This window comes from Sorex fumeus, unplaced genomic scaffold (assembly GCF_029834395.1).
Source record: "Sorex fumeus unplaced genomic scaffold, SorFum_2.1 ptg000037l, whole genome shotgun sequence".
NCBI classification, from domain to species: Eukaryota; Metazoa; Chordata; class Mammalia; order Eulipotyphla; family Soricidae; genus Sorex; species Sorex fumeus.
This window is the reverse complement of record NW_026606094.1, coordinates 17,477,501-17,502,500: the sequence shown is the minus strand read 5'-3', so window position 1 is coordinate 17,502,500 and position 25,000 is coordinate 17,477,501. Positions and strand designations below refer to the sequence as shown.

Genomic DNA, 25,000 nt, shown 5'->3' with positions numbered 1-25,000 from the left:
ACTTGTTTCCCCAAGTTACTATTGCCTTCTGTGAAGACCTGATTTTAATAGATTTTATTTTCCATCGGTCCTTCACTTTTGATTTCTGTAGTCAAGTATGTGCTAATTTCTACATTCAAGAAATAGTTAATCCATTATGTTGTCATTTAATTAACTATGGTAATTTGTTATGTTAATTCACAGTGTTCTAGAAATTAACCATTAATTATTTCCTGATTGCATCAAATTGGTAATTGTGTTGTATATTTACATTAAATTTTTTTCTATGAATGTTCTCGGAAAGAAAATACTCACTTCAGCAAGAGATCCTCAAGGTCATGCCCCACTTTGCCTGTACAGCATAGTCTAAAGTTTTATTCCTTATATTCCTGAGCAAAGCATATGCTGAGAATTATATATTTGTACTCTTATCACCTCATTCTGCAATCTCAGGTACATCTACTCTCGACTAGTATGTGAGGCAACAAGCCAGAACCTATCATATTACTGAGATTATTATCATCCATGTATTTTATAATTTGAAGTATAAATCACCCTTTTTATTTTTTTTCCAGAAGCCCAACTTTAGTAAAAAATATACCTACCAGTTTAGGCTATGGAGCAGCTCTTAATGCCAGTTTGCAGGTAATATTTAATGTGCATTCTGTTACCCTTACATTTAAATATTTTGACATTTCTGCCCCAGACCTCTCTCCCTCCCCCACGCTGCATAGCTTTGTATTTAGGTGAGGTTGTGATAGTTCTTAATAGTTGGTTTAGCATCCAAGTAAGTTGTAGTACCTAGTACTGTAGAAAGCACTGGTTCTAATTCAAGCTACTTTTGATGTAAAGAAGCAAGAAGGACACCCTGTGGCAAAATCTGGAACACTCAGTTTTCCTGCAAATGCTAGATTGATAGAAGCTTTTACAAATGCATGTGGCTGTGCATTAATATTTATCCAGGCTGTCATAAATGATTTCACATCATAGTGTTGGGGAACATGGTGCTCGTGGCAAAAACTTTAAAGTTTAATTATAATATATAATTTTTATGCAGAGAAGGCAAATGTCAGGACTTCTTTATTTTGAGTTAAGTTTTGGTCATTTTTAAAAAGCAGAACAGCTGCTTACCTTTTCTTGGTATGATTTCACTGCATGCGAGTAGGCTGATTCATTATGTGGAAAGGCTGAAACATGAGTGAGAAAGTTGGTGAGAAAAATAGTTGTTTAGATTTTCACATCCCACTTCATTGTCTTCCTGTCTCTGCTACAATTTGCCAGTTAGGAGTATGTGTCATTTCTGTGCTTTTTACTTGAATGCTCCCCAGTGTCTACATCATAATCCAAATCTATTAAAGGAAAATAAGTGTTTTTTAAACTGCTGTAAGGGGCATTTCAAAAGTTGGCTTACACCTTCTTTATTTCACTAGGCTGCCTTGGCAGAGAGCAGTTTACCTTTGCTAAGTAATCCCGGACTGATCAATAATGCATCTAGTGGCCTCCTGCAGGCTGTCCATGAAGACCTCAATGGTTCCCTGGATCATATCGACAGCAATGGGAACAGCAGTCCAGGCTGCTCACCTCAGCCGCACATGTAAGTGTGGTTAACAGTTTCTGTGAAAGGAAGAACCGATATTTATATGATTCTAAAATTTAGTATTCTTCTGAAGTGTTTAATGGTATGTAAGTAAGAATTGTAAGTTTAAGAGGAGTGAAATTGCACCACATATGTGATAGGAGAAAAAAAAATGTCTCAAACTCAGTTTTAATACATCTTTTAGATTCCCCCCAATGTCCTATAATTATTGTGCTAGCAGTTCCCTACAAATTCTTCATGCTAACATCCTCCTGGCTATAAGGCAATATCTGAGTTTACATCTTATGGGTCATTATCACAGTTTGGTTTGTATGGTGCAATAAGAATATTCATGATGGAATAAGTTGTCGTAATTTTTACTACTATTACAGGTCTCTAAACCATTTATGAACTGTAGTCAAGATACTGCCCGTTTTTATAAACCGTAAAATGCAAAGTTTAACTGTTACCCACAGTTTACATAGAAGCTAGTAAAGTGTAACTTTTTGCCTGTCTTATAAATCAGTATAATTACATATTCAACTTTAATTACTGGTGCGTCTGTATTGGCAAGGTTTATATGTTATATTTTATGCAAGACTATGACTCCTATTAATATTTAGCAGCTAACTATATCATTAATTACTCTAAAATCTTTCCTCTACCATCTTTTTAATGGAGCTGAGAGAGTAGACATATTAAAAATTGATGTATTGTGGATTTCAGAAATGTGTATGACACTTTAGAAAATTCTTGGCCTTACTCATAGGCCAAGCATATCCATCTTTTGTTTATTATTAAACAGTGTTGACCCTGTTAGAACTGAGAATTCACGGGAAAAAATTCTAATCTGAATATTGCAATGTATATACCATTCATTGATTGAATGAGCTGTAACTTACAGCCACACTTTTTAGAGTTAAATATTGCAGATTCTAATTTCATGTTATTGAGGTAAGAATTGTTCTTCCACTTTTATATTTTTTCCTGATCTTTGTATTAAATACCTAGTAGTCAAAGATCCAGAAGAGAAATATAGTCTTTATATGTGCCTATTTCTATTTGACCTTTCACAGAGAGTATTTTTGTTGACTTTTAAGCATCTGATTTTATTTGACATACTAATGTCTTTAAGATCTTGTGCCTAATTGCTTTATAGGACTTTTACTCTATCACCTTTGTGAAAAACACACTGAACATTAATGTGTTTTAGCAGGTTCCAAACCATTACTTTTTCAAAATGGAAAAATTTGTCTTTTGGAAGTGTCTTTAGATGTATTAAATAATACAAAAGAAGTAATAAAATTCGAAGTAGAAAGAACATGAATATATGCTCTTGAGAGTAGCAGTACTCTAAAACAAGGAAAGTGAGCAATCAGACAAAAGTTTTTATATCCCTGCTTTATCCTATCAGCCATGCATTGGGTAGCTTGAGGCCTTTTACTTTCAGCAGTTCTCCTGAGTATGCTAATGCTTGCTCCCTGTATAAAATGCTAAAACAATAAAACTTTAAAGAGCAAACAGGAGTTAGATCCTGTTTTCCCCTTTAAAAAAAAGACCTATTTCAGAGAAATGAAAGACATTCATAATAAAAGTGTTTAAGCTGTTGATGCAAGTCCCTGTGCAAGTAGGCAATATAGGATGGTTATTATAGACCTTATATAGAAGATATGTAGAGAAGTAATTTTTACAATGTAATTGTCTGGTGATAAGTATATTGAAATATTAAAATTAAAAATTAATGATTTAATAAAATAGTTTATTAAACATACTTTAGAACTTGAAATAATAAATAGGCTAAATTATGGCATTATGAGGTTAGTAGTATTTTTCACTTGACGATTGCTGTTGTAGATTTTATACTATATTATTAATTTAGTTGCAGTTTAATTGTGAAATATCTCAAAGAAAGAATCATGTTATAAAGCAATATATAAGAATTGTATATTTCATACCTGATGCATTGCTGCTGTGAATTTGTAAAACTAAAGTGTTTATATTCAATATCCATAACATGATATTAATCCATGATTTAGCACATGTAAAAAATAACTATGCACATTTTCCAGAGAGAGAAAAAAGGAAAGCTCTTTTTGGTTTGTTAGAGACAGAATCCAGACTAGATGAAAATTAGTAAAAAGTCCAGCTATTTTCTTTTTCTTTCATATACATTATAATCAAAATTTCAATCTAATTGCACAAGACTGAGATGGCATTTTTCTGCTGCTATCAGTAATTTTTGTATATTGGATGTCAAATACTATTGTCAGAGTGTCACTTCATCTCTACAGAATTTTTAGTTGATTATACTTAAGAATTTTAAGGCATTTAAATTCCTCACTCTATACATAGTGAGGAAAAGAAAAAATATTGTTTTTAGCTGAAATGTGGCATAAGTATAGATATGCAATTCAGACTGTTTTGTGAATTCTAACAGAAATGAAAACATTTTTAGAAAGTATTTCAGTAGTTTGTGAGTGCGTCCTAAAGTTAAATCATGGCATGTTTTGTTGTTCTTTTAGAGAAGGGTAGTTATGTTGATGCAACTGTAAATGAGAGGCAGAAAAGTCTGGTGGAATTTGTGATGGTCTCTGGTGACATACTTTTGGGGTTCTAACTCCAGATAAGTATTTAATAGCTGGATAGAAATGGTTTCTTCCTCCTCACTTTTTTCAGCTGAAATTTAGGTAAGTAATAATAATATCTACCTCATGGAATTCTTGCAAATGATATTAGTGTCCAGGGCATCAGAATTTCTCTTTACTCCTTGTCATATGTATTCACAATTAATGATTTGTATTACCTCTGATATTATAGATATTTTTTCTATGAAGAGACAGTGTTTTTATAAATGAGATATAAAATAACAAAATCTTTCAGATTTTAATATATTTTAAGTACTCCATAAGTGTATGATTACTTTCCTAAAGTTACTTTTCTTTCTCTTCCATTTCCTTTTACAAAAATCATGATGTGAGCGGATCCCTAACAGTGAAACTAAATGAGACAAGAATTTTAGGAGCACATTAAGTGAGCACTTAGCAGGGTAAGATTTTTGAGATAGGAAGACCTTATCTAAGGTTGTAGGGAAAGAGTTGTTCCAACAGAATAGTATCAACCCAGAATGAGAACTAAGTGTGACAGGAATTTAGAATACAAAAGGCAAAGTAGAATATAGAATACCTGAAGTGGAAGCATATTTTCCAATGTCTTTAATGTCAGCTAATGGTGCTTATTTTAGTCAGTGTTTACTTGTTAATAACACGGGCTAAGTTTCACAAGATCAGAGCTGTATTTTAAGAAGAGTAATCCAAAAGTGTTAATAATCACAAGTGAATGAAATTCACACACGGTAGAATATTCTAGAATTGGGAAAGACTGGGAGCAGATTTAGAGTTTGTGCATCTGAATTAACCACCAGTCAGGGAATGAAAAGCTAGGAATCAATATAAGAAGTACTGTAAAAAAATATAATAGTGCAAAGCAGTGATTGGACCCTGGGGATAAAGGGGTAATTAAGGATAATCATAGCACCAATAACAATAAAGACGCAGGAGTACAGGCTCAAGAAGGAAGATGATGACTCAAGCATTTTACTTACTGACTCTTGGAGCATAAGTGACCTTAGATTTGGGGAAAAGCAAAACTATACACTAGTTTGTGTTTGTATAGTTTTTTTTTTTTATTTCAGTTTCCAAAATGGGGAAATCCTAGAATAGAACATAGAAGTATGCCCGAGACTGGTAGAAAAGATGCATTGAGGCTTTTGAATGATGACACAGCTTTAGGAGAGTGTTCCTCATAAATTGTATAGAGGATTAGAGATGCCAAATTGTCATCCATGTTTTTCATTTTAACTCTTCATACTTCAGCATAGTTTCCCTCCATTCCAACTCTTACTCTTCCACAAGTACCCTGAATGCCAACCAACATTTATTTTGCCTAAACTACTGCCTTTCTGCTCTTTCATTTTTCTGATTTTCATCCTTTCCTTCACCCATATTCTATCTTTCTCAGAGATAGAAAAACTTCAATTTTTCCAAGATTTTCCTAATTTTTATGTTGTCAGCACCCACATTCTCCTCTATGTCTCTGTATGCCTTGTCCCTTATCGATTTATCTGGACTAACACAGTATCTGTGAAGCCAGAACTGCTCCTACATGCCAGTATGCTAATGTCACAGAAGTTCCTACTTTAAGGAAGAAATTATATTTTAAAGATACTAAGGTATCTGAACCCCTAACACATGGCACTGTACAAAGTAAATGTTCAAACATAGGATAATGCTGATGAAGAGTCAAATGACAAATCACAGTTAATTAGAAATCGTTTGACTTCATGAGGTAATCCATATAAAGAAGTTCTAGGATTGTTCGAGAACATGATATTAAGAAGAAGAGATTACGGAATATCATGTTGTCTCTATGAGGGAATAAGAAATCTTCATATTGATCAAGTACATTTGTGAATTTATGCCTCTGATTTTGGTTATTTGATTTGTATTTTATGTGTTCAAATTTCAGTGAATAGAAAGTGACAGGTTCTATCACTCCATTCATGTTTATCTTCGCAGACCTTCTTACATTTTATTTATCTTTTTGAAGGTGAACTGAAAATGAAACAAGTAAATGGAGGTTAATATCACATAACAGATAAATGTTTAGGGGGTTAGCAAAAATAATAATGGCTAAAGTCAGGCAGAATAATATAGATTCTCATATTAATTTTTTGAAGAGTGTTTTGACCTCTTTCAGGTAGTTTTTTTTATATATAAATTTCCTGTTGCTTTTGAAAGAGTTTTAAATCTGTTTATGGTCTGAACTGTCCTCCCATTGTTCATCGATTTGCTCGAGCAGGAACCAGTAATGTCTCCATTATGAGACTTGTTACTGTTTTTGGCATATCAAATACACCATGGGGAGCTTGCCAGGCTTTCCCATGCAAGCGGGATACTCTTAGTAGCTTCCCGGGTCCCTGAGAGGGGCGGAGGAATTGAACTTGGGTTGGCCACATGCAAGGCAAATTCCCTACCCACTGTGCTGTCTCTCCAGCCATGGTCTGAACAGTAGTAAAAATTTGAATTTAATATATGTACATAACTGTCATATACATAAGAACCCTTATGCACTCAATGTCAGTATTCACTAGTTACGCAGCTTTTCAGAATTCTATTGACTATGGATATATTTGACTCTATTACTATTTTGAATTAATATTTGGCTCTTAAAAATAAAACTGCTTAAAAAGTTAGGATTGATGCTGTATGTACATGGAAATAATTTGATCATCTTGTCTTCTATGTGTTGAGCTTAATTGAAAAGTGAAAAGATTTTGAGCAGATCTGGAAGGGGAACTCACATTGGTAGAATCAGTGTTATGTCTTCCCAAACCTGAAAACCAAAACAAGTGGGGTTTAATGATGTGCCCACCATATTCAGTTCAAGTGAATTGTTTCTTTATTAAACAGTTGTCTCTCTTCGCTCTCAATCAGGTGACTCGGATTTGCCTTTCTTCCCTCTTGTAAAAATGTTAAATGAGATTCCCACTTTTCACTTTTAAATTTTGTTTCTACAGATCAAAATGAATGTTCTTCCTGAGCGGGTTTTGTATTGAGGGCTTCGTGCACAAAGCCTTCCATTGTCATGTCGTTCCCCTTTCTGATTATTAGAATCTCCTACTGTTGAGTTTTCAGATTGTTTCTTATGTGTCATTCCCAATCCTCTTAGCCTCTATGTCATTTAAAATTTCTCCTTGCTAATATTCTTTATTACATGGAGGTTATTATTATTTTCTGCTTCTTATTAAAGCAAATTCTCAAGTTTGAGGTTAATGATCTGTATTGAATCAGAATGTTATTGTACTTCATATTAGACTTGTAACAAAATAAATTTGTTAGAAGCTAAATATTTGGGTTGAGGCAGTCAAAGACTGAGGCTTTGCATGAAAGGAATAATGTACATTACCTCAGAGCCATAGGATGGAGATCACATCGATATTTTATAAGCATATTCAATGTATATTGTATGTGGCCTAAAAATTTCAATATATGATGTGTGCCACCAATCTTTATAGACCTTGTACTTGAGAATTTTAGTTGTTATTTTATTCCAATAATGATCCTTATCCTCTTCTAATGGCATTTTACAAAAATAGTTAAAAGGTATTTGCAAGCCCCATTTTGTACATATAGATTTGTTTTATTCTGTTTTGTTTTTGTTTGTGGGTCACACCAGGCAGCTTGGGGCTGACTCCTGGCTCTGTATTCAGGGATCACTTCTGGCAGGGCTATTGCCGTGGTGGGTGTCATATGAGGCGATGGGGATCAAACTCTGATAGGCCATGTTCAAGACAAGTGCCTTGCCCACTATACTATCTCTTCGGCCCCCCATTTTGTAGAATAGAAATCGAAAATATAAGTTTCTTGATAAATGAATAATCAAGAAACATATTTTAAAAATTCAGGTATAAAACATTAGTTTTTGGGAGCCAGAGCTATGGTACAGTGGGTAGGGTATTTATCTTGTATACATCCAACCTGGGCTCAATTCCTGGTACCCTATATGGTCCCCTGAGCCCAACAGAAGTGAACACAGCTGTGTATGGCCCCCAAATAAACAAAAAAAGTAGAAAAAGATTACTTCTTTTTGTCTTATTTCTTTTGACTGTCTTAAAATTTAAATTGCTATTTCATTTTACAGATTTCACTATAAACTAAAGCATTTGAAATTGGAGTGGTTCTACCTTTGGAGAAAAACTATCAAAAGTTACCAATAACTTGAGCAAGTGGGATGCTTTCTCTCATACACAGTTTTCATGCCTGCTTAGCCTACAGTACCATTGCTAACATTTTGGGTCATAAAGATGCATTCTGAAGCTCTCAACATAAAAACAGACTTTTGCTTTGGTCCTATTATCACAAATTTTATAATTCACAAATTTTCAGTTACTTTCATTACTTTTTTCCCCCTAACATTTCTGAACCTTTAAGGATTTTTGTTCTGATTCCATTCCATGTCTGTTTAATCTCTTAACTTTTTCATCAACTTTGCTAGTTAGCTTTGCGATGTCTTCTTTCCAAAGTGATTGTGCAGAACTTATGATTATGTCAGCTCTTTATCATCTCATCTTTTTTTTAAGTGCTACAAGTGTGGCTCAGTAGCTGCTGTTCTTTTTACATTATTCTAGTCCCCATGTGTGGCACTTACAGCTCATTCTAGTTCCTCTTAATAAAAAGATCCTCCCAGAGGTACAGTGCCTTCAGCTAAAAAAGTGTTGTATCCCTACCGTGCTGATTGTGGAAATTTGTAGGTTCCTATAGGGTTTTGAAGGATTTTTATAGAACTATACAGATGATATCTGATATCCACAATTTAGGTAAAGAGTATCTAAAACTTTTACCTGACTATATTGTCACTTACTGCTTCTGTTTCACATCTTTTATAAAAAGCTACTTTGTTAGATGGTACACCATCATTTACACTAATACGATTTGAGCCTTTAATTCTTTCTTTTCTCTAAAGGTCAAAAGTCATTGACTAAATTGTTTAAAGAGTGAATATTGCTCTCCATTATTAATTTTTTTCTTCCAACACCAGAGGAAACTGATAGTTTTTACATATCACTGTTAGTTTTACTTGATTCCTTCACTTTAGGGCTTGGAAAGTAGATGCACATTTGGTGACTCTTAAATGTTTTATGACAAAGATATGTTTATGTAAGTCAACTTTATTTCCTAATACTAGTATGAGAATAATTTGCATAAGAAGCTTACTTTATTATAGTGCATTGGGGGGCACTCAACGTTGTGTTTAGGAGCAACTCCTGTTCATGTGCTTAGGGCTATGCACCAAACACACATGTTTTTCCAAGGTTTAAAGCAGATCAGCCATATGCAGGGCAACTGCCTTAACTCCTTTCTCTCTCTTTCTCTCTCTCTCTCTCTGGCTCTAATAAATTCTATTGTAATACATTGAAATAGTGTGCATTCTGTTTGGAAAAAATTATCATTTAAGATTCTCATGATGCTCTTGAATACTTTGGCACTAGGAAACATAGTTTAAAACTTGTGATAGTACAGCAGATAGGGTGTTTGCCTTGCATGCAGTTAACACAGTTTAAATCCCCAGCATCCCATATAGTCCCCTGAGCACCTCCAGAAAAAAACCCTGAGTTTGCTGAGTGTGACCCAAAATTTCCGAAAAACAAGGGCAAAAAACAAAAACCTTCTCTCGGGGTTCCCACATTCTATAAAACTTCCCATCAGGATAAAATTAAATAACTTCTTATGAACAATAGATAACGGAGAGTTTACCATAGCACTGTAGCACTGTCCTCCCGTTGTTCATGGATTTGCTCGAGCGGGCACCAGTAATGTCTCCATTGTGAGTCTTGTTGTTACTGTTCTTGGCATATCGAATACACCACGGATAACTTGCCAGGCTTTACTGTGCGGACGAAATACTCTCGGTAGCTTGCCGAACTCTACAAGAGGGGCAGAGGAATCAAACCTGGGTTCGCCGTGTGCAAGGCGAACGCCCTATCTGCTGTGCTATTGCTCTGGCCCATAGTTTGCCATATGTAGTCTAATCTAACATGTTTATTTTGCTTTAAATTTGTAAACTGAAAATGAAAGCTCATCAGCAAGATATTAAAAGACAGGATGGAAAGTCATCAGTGGTCATCCAATGCTGTCTTATTGTAGATATTTTATAAAATTATAAATTTTAGTCTGTAGCCCTTTTTTTTTTAAAATAGTAAGTCTGAGGAAAACCTAATATATTAAATAAGATTAAAAGGTGAATATTGGTTTTACTTCATTCTTTTGTGATATTAGTACATATTAGTTCAATATATCGAGTCCAAACTGCATTTAATTTGAGTGAAGGAGGCTCAGAGGCAATAGACAGTCTTGATGATTAGAGGAATTGAGTGATATGAATTGTATGTAATTTTGATGCAGCCAGTCTCTGTCAAGATACTCAGAGGACAGTTCCATTTTGGTAGTTTGTATAAAGGGAATAGCTAACACTCGGAAAAAATGGATGAGCCACACCAGAGGGTTCTAGCTGTAGCCTTAGGGCCCGACTCTATTAAAATTTGGGGGTTAAGATCTTCAAGAAACCAGATACTAACTTCTTAAACAGGAGATTAGAAACCATGACAAATACACCTCTTTGTCCATATAACATCTTAACCTTTCTGAATGGAATTTGGTCAGAGAGAAAAACAAAACAATATTTTGGATGCAAGTTGTTTTGGAAGAGAAGCAGGGCTGATTTAAAGGCTAATTTCTCTAACCAGTATATTAGAAATAAAAATATATAAAATATTGTGTTGGAGCAATGTGTGCAAGAAACATTAAAAATTTGTAAAAATATTGTCAATTATCATACTTCAATAAAAATGGGAGGGAAAAGTTTTGTTTTGTTTTGTTCTTAAGGAGATATAGCAAAATCTTGTATGCATCTGACCCAGATTCCATTCCTGTCATCACAAATGGTCCACCAAGTCTGCCAGGAATAATCTCTGAGTGCAGAACCAAAGTAAGCACTGAATACTTCCAGGATAGACCAAAAACACAAAGAAAAGCATAGAAATGTATTTTTGCTCAAACATAGCTGAAAATTGTTAAAAGTTTCTACTTATGAGCAAAAAATGAAAATAACAATGTCTATCTATTGGCAACTATTCTCATTTGGAGATTGGGTACAATATATTACACTTAATAATATTCAAAATAATTAGGTCTATATTTTCATTTTATTTTAGCGTTTTTGATCACTCTTTAACTTTTATAAATCAAATAATTTGGCAAAATATAAAAGAGAATTGTTTTTGTTCTTTTTTTTCCTTGTCAGTACTGTGGTGACACTACGTGAAATCATTTGGGACTAAGCCTCCAAATCATGTAAAATCCAGTTTCTTCAAACAATGTTGCATAAATTTTAATAAATTTTAATATAATGTTGTAGATAAGGGCAAAAAATCTTAGACATTTAATATAAATATATATGCATACCATTTATAAACATGTTTCATTAGCCTTAATCCACCTTTTTGCTGCTTTTCTTAGAACTTCTATTGACTTTACAAGGAACTTTGAAACTCCACCATAGTGTCAGACCTGTTAGAATGTAGGATAGAATTTTAAACTGCTTCCTTTAAAAGTTTGGCAATTTGTAATAGAGAAACTTTTTAATCATAACTATCTAAAAACAATATTCCTTTACAACCAAATTTTAAGTGGCTACATATTTTTGAAAATGGAACAAAGGAGTTAAAAGATTCATTAAGTATTTTAGGACTAAAGTTTGTGAAAGGGGTTGAGGAGATATTTCAAGTGGTCTACTCAGACTAACGTATGAGGCCCCGAGTTTGATTCCCAGCACCTAATCCACTACACCTAACACCAGAGGGTTAGCCCTTCTGACCCTCAACTACCATTAGTCATGACCCTTGATTAAATAGGAATCGTGGGACCAGAAAGATAGTACAGCAGTCAGGGTTCTTGGCTTACATGTGGCTTACCCAAGTTCAATATCTGGGACCCCGTGTGGTGCCTTGAGCATCACCAGGAGAATCCCTGAGCATAGAGGCAGGAGTAAGCATTGAGCACTATAGATGTGGTTCCCAAACAATTTTTAATGAATAAATACAAGCTTGAGTTTAACTTTGATAAAAATATAATTTTGCTCTTAATGATTAACCAAAGAAAAACAGCGCACACACACAACACACACACACACACATGAACATGCACACACACACACACACACATGAACATGCACACACACACACATGAACATGCACACACACACATGAACATGCACACACACACACACACACACACATGAACATGCATACACACACACAATAATAGGACTTTTTCAACTTTGTTTTTCTGAATAAACCAGTCATGCAAAGTATACATAGAAAGGGGAGTCATTTGTTTGTGATAATTTTTCTATTCACCTCACCCTTTTTAATAGGGGTCACTTCCAATGGGACTTAGCAACTAGATACCACTTCCAGCCATGCTTAACTCTGTGATAAAGGCCTGCCAACAATACTGGACTCAAAGACAAGTGACACTCAGTAGTGCTAGGAAGGAATGCAGTAGGGGATTGAACTCAGAGCATCATCCACACTAAGCATGTATTCTTCTTTATTTTTTTGTTTGTATGCTTTGTTTTGAGTTTTTTAACTTTAAACTGACAGTGCTTTGGGCTTACATTGTGCTCCGGGATCATTCCTGGCAGTAATCTAGGGACTCTGTGGAACCTGGATGAGGTACAAGCTATCTCTTTAGTTCCAACATTTCTTTTTTAGAGGTAAACTTTTCCATTTAAAAGCTTCAATTTCACTCATTATGTTAAGCAAACTAAAAGGCTTTCTATTTAAGTAGGAAATCGAAATGTTTCTCTCAAAATTTCACATATTTAAGAAATATGAATCCCATCTCATGTCAACATGAATTTATATAAATAGAATTAACTAGATTTAAAATGTCTTATAAGTCTACAATTTCATGGTCACGGTCCTCCCGTTGTTCATCGATTTGCTCGAGTGGGCCCAGTAACGTCTCCATCATGAAACTTGTTGTTACTGTGTCTGGCATATCGAGTACGTCACGGGGAGCTTGACAGGCTCTGCTGTGCGGGTGAGAGACTCTCGGTAGCTTGCCGGGCTCTCCGAGAGGGACGGAGGAATCAAACTCGGGTTGGCCATGTTGGCCACTTGTAAGGCAAACGCCCTACCACTGTGCTATTGCTCCAGCCCTTAAATTTTAAATAAAATTATAGTATTTTCTTTTATCTATATTAAAAGAAATTTAGTGAAATTGAAATTATATGATCCCCATTTTTTGTGTGCTTGTCAAATGAACATGAATTATTTTACAACTTTTCCTGTGAGAAATTTTTGAAAATGACTTAAAATGTTTATGCTGGATGTCATGAAATAAACCTTTAATTATATCAGTCAATAGAATTTGGTTACTTAAAAATAAAGTCACCACTAATGATAGATAGATAGATAGATAGATAGATAGATAGATAGATAGATATTAGCTGTGCAAGGCTTATGTATATATATGTTACATATGTACACATGGACATATCTACAGGACTATTCCTGCTCTGTGCTCAAGAGATCACTCCTACTAGGCTCATGGACCATACTTAATAATGGTAATCGAACCCACGTTGGCTACATGCAAGGCAGGTGCCCCACATTTTGTACCATTTTTCTCCCCCCAATATTAATTTTATTAAAATCAACCTTCTGTAATTATATTTTTAAATTTATCTATGTCTTCAAAACAATAATATTTTATAACACAAGAGTTTTGCCATTGGCAAACTTGGACTAGTTAAATAAAAATGTATTAAATAAACACATAAAATTAATGATGTGCTAATGGTATCCTTTGATATTATGCTAAATGCTTACATACTAGTATGATTATTATTCAATATCTTTGTGCCATGTGCTAAATAGACATTGTAGATAATAAAAGAAAAGTAGTAAGGACGTCTCAGCCATGTATTTTCTTTGAATAAGAAAACTTTTACTCATCATGTGAAATACTTAAAACTCTGTCCAATTCATAGACAACATTAATTTATAGCAGCAATCATCCGTCTACTTGGATTTTTGTTGTTGTTTGTTTGGGATAGTACCCTACCATGCTCAGGATTTAACTCTTGGTTCTACATGCAAGGATCTCTTTTGGCAGGGCCTGGGGCGTCATCTGGGATCCTGGGCATGGAACCCGGATGCAAAGCAAGCTCCCTACCCACTGTATTACTGCTTCACCCCCTATTCTGATATTTACAAAAAACAAAGGGGGGAGTTTGGGTTTCTCCCAGCCAGGGGTTCACTTTTAGCATAACTTGGGGAATTATATAGTGCCAGATATCAAACTGGGTTTGTTGATAGTATGCAGGACAAGTGCCTTAACCCCTTCTCTGTATGCTTCACCCCCTATTCTGATATTTTTATGTGACTGAAGAGTAATTAGGATGTATCAATAAATAAAGAATTTTTAATATTAACTTTTCTGTGGAAGTTAATGTATCCCATGTAGATGGGAAGTTATAAATAAGTTAAATAGACTTGTGAATCAGCAAACATTAGAATTAAGGTCTAGAACAAATATGTATGGAGTAAGAAATAAATGCATGGTTTCAGGATTATGCATATTGCAATATGTTCAATATGTTTCAAAAAGTTTTTTATATATAGAATTTCTTTCTACAGAACAAAAATTTCTATAGTGGTTCAAAAAACTAGCTATAGTAAAATTGAAAGATTTTGGTCCTAATGCTATTTTCTGAGGATTGCATCTTCAGTGTTATGTAGGGATTTGCATCTTTTATAGTAGTGATATAGTTACTTATAGTAGTGATATAGTTACTAGCAGAAATAAGCAATGTTATTTTTAAAGTATGCAAGACAGTAGAATAGTTCATTTTTATTCATTTATTTTAGCTTTTTGAGTCATTCGCAGTGGTGCTCAGGGCTTTGTGCTGGCTCTGGGCTCTGGGATCACTTTTGGCAGTGCTTGGGGACCATATGTGGTACCAGAGATTCAAACCTGACTTTTCTGTGTGTAAGAAAAGCACCAACCCTCCTCTACTATCTCTCTGAACCCTTAATTAATGTACATTATGGACAGATAGTTTTAAGAAATCCTTTTCCATTGCACTTTTTTATTCTGAAGCAAACGGGAGCGATTGATCAGCCTCTCTACTTATTATTGAATAAAGTGGAAGATACAGTATACATTCCTCTAGTAATGTAAGGTATGGCCACAACTAATTATTTAAACTTTCCTATCAAAATATAAATTTTTGGTTGGTGTATAGGCAAACAACCTCCTGCCTTTCATTTTTATTTCCAATGCTTAACGATTTGTACTCCTAAAGAAGCAGAATTTCTTTAGCCAACAATCAAGTCTTAAAATATACTTGTGCTTTGTATTTTTGGAATATGCTAATACTGTGGGCAGGATATACAATTAACATTAAGCTACAGTGAAAATATCAACTGCTACTTTGCATAGTAGAACCCTAGCAGTTTGAATGGTGCAGAGATGTTATGTTCACTGAAGTTGAATAAAGTTTATTGAACACCTATCATGTGTGATACTCTCTTCTGGGAACTGGCAGGTGATCTGTATCTAATAGAGAAGTGAATATGCAAAGGTGAATGATAAAGTCCAAAAAGGAAATAGAGAAAATTATGAACCAATTGAAAAATTCAAAGTATCTGTGTTTTCATGGAGTATCTGAAAGGGCTTTTTAGAGTATAGCTTTGTAATATTAATATCAAGAGTTTGAGGTTGAATTTTATGAGATTATTGATGTATCACCTTTTTTGCTTGAAAAGATGTTCTGTGGTGGTAGTGTTGGGACATACACAGTTATGCTTGGAGGCTACGCTGGCCCTGTGCTCTGAGGTCAGTCACTCCTGCTCATGCTCAGGTAACCGTATATGGTTCTGAGCATTGAACTTGGGTTGGATGCATGCAAGGCAAGCACCCCCATCTCTGTATTATCTATCCAGTACTAAAAATGGCATTTAAAAAATTTTCAACTTAAGTTCTGGTACTAATACAATGGTTTGGGTGCATGATTAGTATGTACTGACCTGAGTTTGATTCTGATATCACATGGCCCCCAAGCCTTGCCAGGTACAGTCCTGGAGGCCCCTAAGCAACACTGGGATTGGAGCAACAGTGAACAAGAGGGATGCTATTTCCCAGCACAACAGAACCAGAGCAATGGTACAGCCTCAGCTTCTCGCCTTGAACTGCGAGTCTGGTTGTTCAAAAAATTGCCTGAAAGAACTTTGTACCTCCTGAGCACTAACAAAGAGCCCTTCCCCCCCAACATATTTTTTCCCAACCTAATTTTAAAACACATAAAGAAGACTAGAATAGGTTTGAGTCTCGGATGATGTGAGCAAAGGCTACCAAAGCACAAAACATGAGTGTCATTCAGAAAATGGATACTAATTTCTTTGTGTTGGTATGGCATTTCGTATTAAGAGGATACCTGTAGAATTACATAATTTAGGGGCCGCATCTCAGAGTTTGTTCATCTCCAAGCCAGTGATATGGTAAGGGATAGTTAAAGTTCTCCAAGTATTTGAAGATTCTTAGCAAAATCCTTAATAGTGTGTATCACCTTCTTTTTGAGATGTTTACTTCACTTTTAAATTTTTGCTACTCCTTTCTTAAAATTATTTCTTTTCACTTGGAAAAAAAGTCACACGCAATGCTCCTTTCCCATGACATTCCCTTGGCAAATAATTTTACTTTAAATGGGGGTTGGTATGGACCACACATACCAGTACTCTGGGCTTTTTCCTGACTCTGTTCTTAGAGGTCAGTCCTGCCAGGGCTCAGGGGAACACCTAATGCCAGAGACACAAGCCAGAGTCAGCCATGTGCAAGAAAGGTGCCTTACCCCTGGACTATCTCACTGGCCCCGAAAATCATTTTTTTAAAGGAAATAAGAATGCAGACAAAAAATCCAAAGTAAACAAAATTTCCAATGAGAAAGTATTAACAGTAATAACTGTGTTGATGAGCATATCATAACCATTTCTTTTCATTGCAAAAATAAATCTTTTCAATATATTCCTGGCTACTAATACCTAAGTATTATTGGGAGAAGTGACTGGCTTTTTTCTCTGAGAAAAATTGGCTTATGACACCCAAGGCAGGAGAGTGACAAAACCAATGAAGGAAAGGAAATAAAAGGAAACCCGGGCACTGAGGGTTGAATGTGTGGAGTGGACTGGCCCAAGAAGTGGGCAGCAGCAGCAACCCCATCAAATGTGCTAACCATGTGGTCAATTGCAGTATTAGGCAGTCCCATCATTTTCTCCTGCCATATTGCTTCCTGGACAGTGCAGTCCTGGTGCCTGGTGGTTTCAACTCTTTTGGATGAGAGACGCAGTGATGAGTAGCAACTCTGGCCCTCAGGAAGCTCTGTCTGAAAGAATCCTAGATGTTGACATTCTTGAGTTGAGATCCCAAACCCCAGGGTGCTTTGGATCTGGACAGTTTACCTGTTTGCATCAGCATGCCAAGCAGTGGCTCAACTCTGGATGACAGCCACAGACTGTGTAATTGTCCCCAAGACTCACGTCTGGCTAACTCTAACACAAGCTATTTAGGATCTGTGCCACCTCATAGAGCAATTAAAATAACAAACTATTTATCAGAATTGCGTGTCATGAAGATCATCCAAAGCTACATGTACCATTATTTAACGTTTAGAATTTTGTTTTGTTTGGGAGCCACACCCGGTCAAGCTTGGGGCTTCCTTCTGATGCTGTGCACAGTGGTCATTCCTGGCAGGGCTCCGGGGACCATATGTGGTGCTAGGGATTCATCCCGGGCTGACTGCAAGCAAGGCAAGTGACCTACCCACAGTTCTGTTGTTCCTGCCTAACTTTGAGAATTTTTTACCTAGATTTAGACACTTCTCTCTCCTTGGCATAGTACAATATTTCACACAAACATATATGGTTTTTCATATATTTTGGATCAAAAGAAGAGAAAAGATTCCCCCAACTTCATCATTTTCTCTGTAGCACTGCACTGTAATACCATCCTCCCGTTGTTCATCGATTTGCTTGAGCGGGCACCAGTAACGTCTCCAGTGTGAGACTTGTTACTGTTTTTGGCATATCGAATACATCACAGATAGCTTGCCAGGCTTTGCTGTGTGGGCAGAATACTCTCGATACCTTGCCAGGCTCTCCAAGAGGGGTGGAGGAATCAAACCCAGGTCAGCTGCGTGAAAGGCAAATGCCCTACCCACTATGCTATCACTCCAGCCATCATTTTCTCTACTCTTTTTTAATCCTGCCAACTCAGCCTGCCTTACGCTGTGTGAGAAAGCACCTAACTGATCAGCCCTACCTCCAGTGCCCAGCACTGAGTTTGCTGTCCTGCAGTGTGCACGTCTCTTCACTGGTATGTGTAGAAACCATCGGTAGCCCTTGTGCTGACAGAAGATAAATTTTAAACTCCATAAAACTGAACTCCAGGGCCTATTGCCTCCTGACCTTGTTCTGCTTTCTAACATATTCTTTTTATTACCAATCCCTCTTTGCCCTTGGCTTCTCCACAGCCTCAGGGTTCTTCACAGCCTCTCCACAACACATCTGCTTCGTTTTTTGCATTTTCACTCTAAATGCCCTTTTCGTCAACTATGCATAATGAACATTCTTATATATTTCGAAGTTTACTTGAAGTGACGCCTCCCTCCCTCAGAGAGCATTCACTTACTGTGTGGCCAGAGTTTCTCTCCCTTAACAGTTTGTCTACTACAGAATGTATGAACCCTGTTCAGCCTGTTGTGCAATTCTCTGATATCTATGTCTCACTTGTTCTACTAATTGAAACCTCTAAGTAAAGGAAGCACTGGGTATATCAGCCCCAAGCCCAGTGGTTTAAACATAATGCTTATTGAATTGTTTTTCCCCACATGAAGAAGTCATTTTTATCTTAGAATTATTTACATTTCAAACTTGATACCTTTCCATTGCTGGCTTTTTACCTCTCTGTCTGAGAATAAAAAAAAAAAACTTTATACCTCCACCAATAAATTCTTCTTCTCCAAAGAAGTCCTAAATAGCTTTCTAATTTTCCTAATAGCTTTCTAGTTCTTCCAAATGTAATGTATATCAGAATAGGAGGTGGATATACCTTCTCTCTGGGAATCATAAATCATTGCTTTACCATGTAAAGTGTAAGTAGTGGAATAGAAGGTATTGTTGATTTAGAAATTTTCTGTTCCATGGATAGACCATACTGTCCACAGTGAGTTCCAAAATTCTGGTTAAGTCAATATTCTTTTTATTAAGACAATTAGATTATGTGCTTTAAAATCAAATATGATACTACTTCTCAATATATTTAAGAAATATTGTGTTTGGTAATATTTATATTTGGAATATAGTAAAATATGTTATTTTGTTATTTTTTTTTACTTTAAAGTACTTTGAAGGAGTTGTTGCTAGCTGTTACATGAATTACTCTGATGACTAACATCTCATATCTGAAGCATGTTTATCTTCATTTTATGAATTTTATGATATAGTTATAAAATTATCACTTTGAGAAGACTAAATTATTTTTAGAACTAATTAAGCCCAATTAATGTTTAGAAATCAATTCATGTATTTATACTGAGTATATTTAAAAAATTAAAAGGACAGTAAGCTATAATTATATTATGACTTTTTCTAACATTTCTGGTCAGGCATTCTTTCAAGTACTATATATGTATATATATGCATGTGTGTATAAGTATATATATATACACATATACACATACATATAATTTATATTTTATAACAGCTATATAAAGCTAGATACTTTTTTCTTTATTTTCCCTGTTTTAGAAGTAACAAAACAAAGGCACAGATTTCAAGTAACTTCCTTAAGGTCACAGAGCTAGGAAATAAAGGATTGAGGATTCAACCTTAAGCATTTTGTTCTTAAATCCCTCTATACTCTTAATGTATTATTAACCACTTTATTCATAAATAAAATTATAAATAAGTTTCCTAAGTGTTCAGAAACACCTCATGCTAGACTTTAAGGAGCAAGTATCTCAGAAGCAATTACTTTTTTGTCAGGGATGATTTTTACATTGGAGGGGAACATTTTTATAAGAAAATCTAGTTGTTCTAAGGTGTTATAATACACATTACCTTGAAGAATTTTGGGAAATGAACATTAAAGAGATATACACTTTAGTTTCAGAAGTAAATTAAATAAACATCATGTCTTGTAATAGCACTGTAGCACTGTCTTCCCATTGTTCATCAATTTGCTCGAGCGGGTACCAGTAACATCTCCATTGTGAGACTTGTTACTGTTTTTGGCATATCGAATATGCCACGGGGAGCTTGCCGTGCAGGTGGAATATTCTCCATAGCTTGCCATGCTTTCCGAGAGGGACGGAGAAATCGAACCTGGGTCGGCCTGTAATAGGGGCAAAAAAGAAAATATACTTCTAATGACCGTAGAAAACATTAATTTCCATACATTCTGCAACCCACAAAAGTTACATGTGTTTCCTTGTGTCTACTTTTGTATTGTCATATAATAGAACAAGCGAAAAGATGGAACTTTCATGAATCCAGAATTCAGAAACCTCACATAGAGAGAGTTAATCGATAGGAAAAAAGTCTTTCATTGAAAAGAAGTCCACAAATTTATATACATAATTAATCAATAATTTTTCCTATTATTTTTAAGCAGTATTAGTTCCTAGGATACCTAAGTTTCTCCCTTTTAATTTTTTACATGATATTGATATAAATCATTAATTTTTTAATGGGCATTAAAAAGTATTGCTGTTGTTTTTTTGTTTGTTTGCTTGTTTGCATTTTGAGTCACACCCTGTGATGTGATGATCACTCCTGACTCATACACTCAGGAATTCCTCCTGGCAGTGCTCGGGGGACCATATGGGATACTGGGAATCGAACCTGGGTTGGCCACTGCAAGGCAAACATCCTACTGGCTGTGCTATCACTCCAGCCCCTATTGCTGTTGTTTAAAAAAAAGGTAAAGGCCCTCCCGTTGATCGTCGATTTGCTCGAGCGGGCCCAGTAACATCTCCATTGGAGACTTTGTTGTTACTGTGTCTGGCATATCGAATACTCTCGGTAGCTTGCCGGGCTCTCCGATAGCTTGCCGGGCTCTCCGAGTTGCTGTTGTTTAATGACAGTAAATCTATAACTGTACTAGATCTGATACATTGTTCATTAACTAATTCTGAATGAAAAGACTTCTAGAATTAATAAATTTCAGAGAGAATTTTTTTCCTTAAAAGAAAGCACAAATAAAACTCTTGATGGCCTGATGGACATCACTTACTCACTAATATTGATCTGCTCAGTCCATGCTGTGTGTATTCTCCTATCTGTGAAGGTACAGAGAATTTTGCAACAAAAGTTTCAAAGATCTTTATTTTTGATAAAACTTTAGAGTTTCGAAGATCTTTATTTTTGATCATCAGAATAATCAACAAAAAATAATATGCCTGGTAGAGTCAAAGCAGGAGTTCAATATAGCAGACATTTTAAACAAAGTCTTGCTAAGTAGATTAGATTTGATTTGGTTCTCGAATGGCAAACAAAGGTATAATAAACAGCAGGAGGGGATTCCAGGTTGTTGTTTTTTAATTTTATATTTAGTCATTTAAGTTTTGTTTCGTTTGGAGGCCACACGCAGCATTGTTTATTCTTCTCAGTGCTTGGGAGATCATATGTGGTGCCTGGAATATAACCCAGGTCAGCCATGCGCAGACAATATATCTTAGTCACTGTACTACCTCTCTGACCCCTTATTTTTATTATTTATTTTTATTATTTCTGGCTATCCCTGCCATGTCCAAGAGCTATTCTTGGATTTTGGTCAGGACCAACTACTGGCTGTAGTAAGAGGTCCATATGTGATGCCAGGGATTCAAACTAGAGTCATCTGCATTCAAGACATGTACCTGAATCTTGGCATTTTCTGGTCCACCCCAGAAATTCTGTGTAATACACACAGGTAATTGAAAGGGGAAGCACAGACTAAATCAACATGAAAAATGGCTAGAATGTGAGCCAATAAAAATATTTTAAAGATTTTGAATATGGAACAGAAACTATTATTTAGAAATACTGTTGTAGTTAGCTGGGTCCTACTCTAGAGAATGATTGAGATTTGGATGTAATCACGTCTCATTGCTCTATGTTTCACTTTAGACATTTGTTTTACAAGGCAGTGATATGGTTAAAGTTTAGTCCTTGCATATTCAAATTCTTACAGAATACAATAGAACATTCTTTTATAAGCTATCCTTTAAACTTTTTTCTCTTTTATATTTTTAAAAAATGCATCCTGCTTTTATTTCTCTTGATTTTGAGCTTGAAACATTCCCATAAACTACTTAAGTTAAATCCAACTCAAAAAGTACACACTAATGAATTTGGTAAGGTGTAAAACCAGTTTTCTGTAAATGGGAGAACAATAAAATAGAACAGGAAATTAAGAAACATGGGAAAATAGTGGGAACTTTTTATCTGTCCTTGGAATACAAAAGAATGTTGACATACCAACTACAAGAAGTCGCATCTTTAGCAATATTATAGGATGCCCAAAATAGTGCTAATTCATTTTAGATCATGTCATAGGACAGTGCAAGAACTCTTTGTATATAAAGTAATTTACTCAATATATTTGGAAAAATAAAGTTATTAAATCTTGAAATTTTTAATGTAATATGTATAGGAGACATAATTAGTAAAAGAGGCTATTATCATATCTTTAGAAAATTATGCTAATGATGTCTAGTACTTAAAGTTTCGCATGTAGTTAAATGTTGTGTATCCCAGATTGAATCTAGAAAATCTGATATAACACAAAAGAACATTTGAAAATAATAATCATCAACTGAAAATGATTTTCACAGGTAGCATTAGTAGAAAACTCCACTTGTATATTTTAGAAGGTAGTTTGAGAATATCAACATTAGATTCAGTTAATGCTTAAAATTATGGAATTGTCCATAGGACACAATAATAACTAGTAGGTTTGTCATCTGTCATTTTATTCAATATCTTGGCTAATTCAGTGAAACATTTAACAAAGTAGTTATTAAATTAATTCAAATGGAAGATTTTTAAGTCAGAAATTTTGGTTTTGTGTTTAAAATGAGGAACATTTAAAAATATTATTTCAGGCTTTAACTGTTATGAAAGTATCTGTCCACATATACACATTTGTATATATTTATATTTCTCCTCTTAGATATAAATTTTTAAACATATATATATATAAATCTCCCCTGTCTACCTTGCCCCTCCTCCATCTATATGGTGCACATTTTCCAATTTTCTTATCAACTCTATAATTTTTTATTAGGACTAAGGAATTTAATCATTATATAGAATAGTGTCAACAAATTTTTTGTATGCTTACATTAGAAATTCTACTTTTGTAATTTATTATTCTTGAGAGTAACTAATGTTGGTTATTTAGGGACTATAATTTTATTTAATGCTCTTCATGCAGGACAATAAATACTACCTTGGAGATTTAAAATCAAGTCATTTTCTTATATCAGTGATACAGTGCTTTGGATTTTTAATGTAACTTTTTATACACATAAAACATAAGCATAATAACTTTATTTTTATTAAATATCAATGACAAACTATCTTCTTCACTTTTTATTTGCGTCTGCTACAATATAATTTCATGATTTACCCCACAGAGTGCAATAATGGTCTTATAATGGCCACTTCCCATAGTTTTTAACCTATCCCTAGGGAGTAATCTATACTGAGAATTGAGAGATTAGAGCTGAAAGCAGCTTGATATAGTAGAAACATTTGGGGAAATTTCAGTTTTCTTTGCCCATGCATGCAGAATGTGAGAATAGTTTCAGGAACCATCACTCCAGAATTGACTTCCCTTACTGACTTTTAATTATTTTTATACACCTAGATATTTCTCTAATAAATATTGTAAGTTTCTGAAATCTCATGAACCACTGTTCATTTTTTTAAGAATTAACAAAACTTCTATAGACAATATGAGCTACTTAAGCAACTCACCTCCTAGAATGCTATTGTAATAAGATGAATTATGAATCCAGTAAGTTAATAAAATTATTTACATTACTACAAAATAAAAATTGTTTATATCACCCCAAAATTTCTGTATAATGAAAATCACTGTTTAAATCAGTCCAAGTTTCTTTTCATTACGTAACTATCTTGGCCAACTAAATTGATCTGAAGTTTGTTAAAGCTGTTATAGCAGCATTTTTGTACATGTGATGCTATTTCTGATCATATGTAGTTTTCAGATAATCATTGTTTTCTTCTACTGTGTAGTCTATACAGTACTTGATGTTATGTTTAAATCTGTACACTTAAAATGTTCAGCTTTTTAAGGGGTATTACAGAAAGAACAAATAAAGGTTCTGGTGGCTTATTCCAGCATATTTTCAAATTGTCATCTTTGTTGCAATTTTAAGTGTCTCACCACTAGCAAAATAATATCTATGTTTTCATTTATCAGGACTGGTAAACATTTTGTTTTGTTGTTGCATTAAAGAAGGACATCTGGAGAAGTCTGAAGATAAAATCTAAAAACTTTGTGTTGGTAAAAAACTAATATATCACAAGCATGTGTAGTTTTTACATCAAAATTATTTTTGCTATTGTGGATATTTCAATTTTTTTTACTAAGAGAGGAGGGAGAAATATTTTCTCTAAATGGAATAATACCTGTGAGCACTTCCTAAAGGACATATTTTGTTTTCATTTTAACTTTCTAGGAATCCAAATGTTTTTCCACTTTGCCTGAACTATAGTCTTGTGTCAAATAAGTTTTAGAGTGCCCCTAGATATTT

General features: G+C 34.7%; 1 protein-coding gene across 10 annotated transcripts in view; it reads left to right on the top strand.

Annotated features, from left to right (window-relative positions):
• FOXP2 (forkhead box P2) overlaps positions 1-25,000 on the top strand; it is a 568,485-nt gene that overhangs the window by 537,511 nt on the left and 5,974 nt on the right. For all 10 annotated transcript variants that reach the window (XM_056118036.1, XM_056118034.1, XM_056118033.1 and 7 more), the window contains 2 exons: positions 555-624; positions 1,410-1,573. In XM_056118036.1, the coding sequence (XP_055974011.1) occupies positions 555-624; positions 1,410-1,573 (234 nt within the window). The remainder of the gene's footprint in view (positions 1-554; positions 625-1,409; positions 1,574-25,000) is intronic.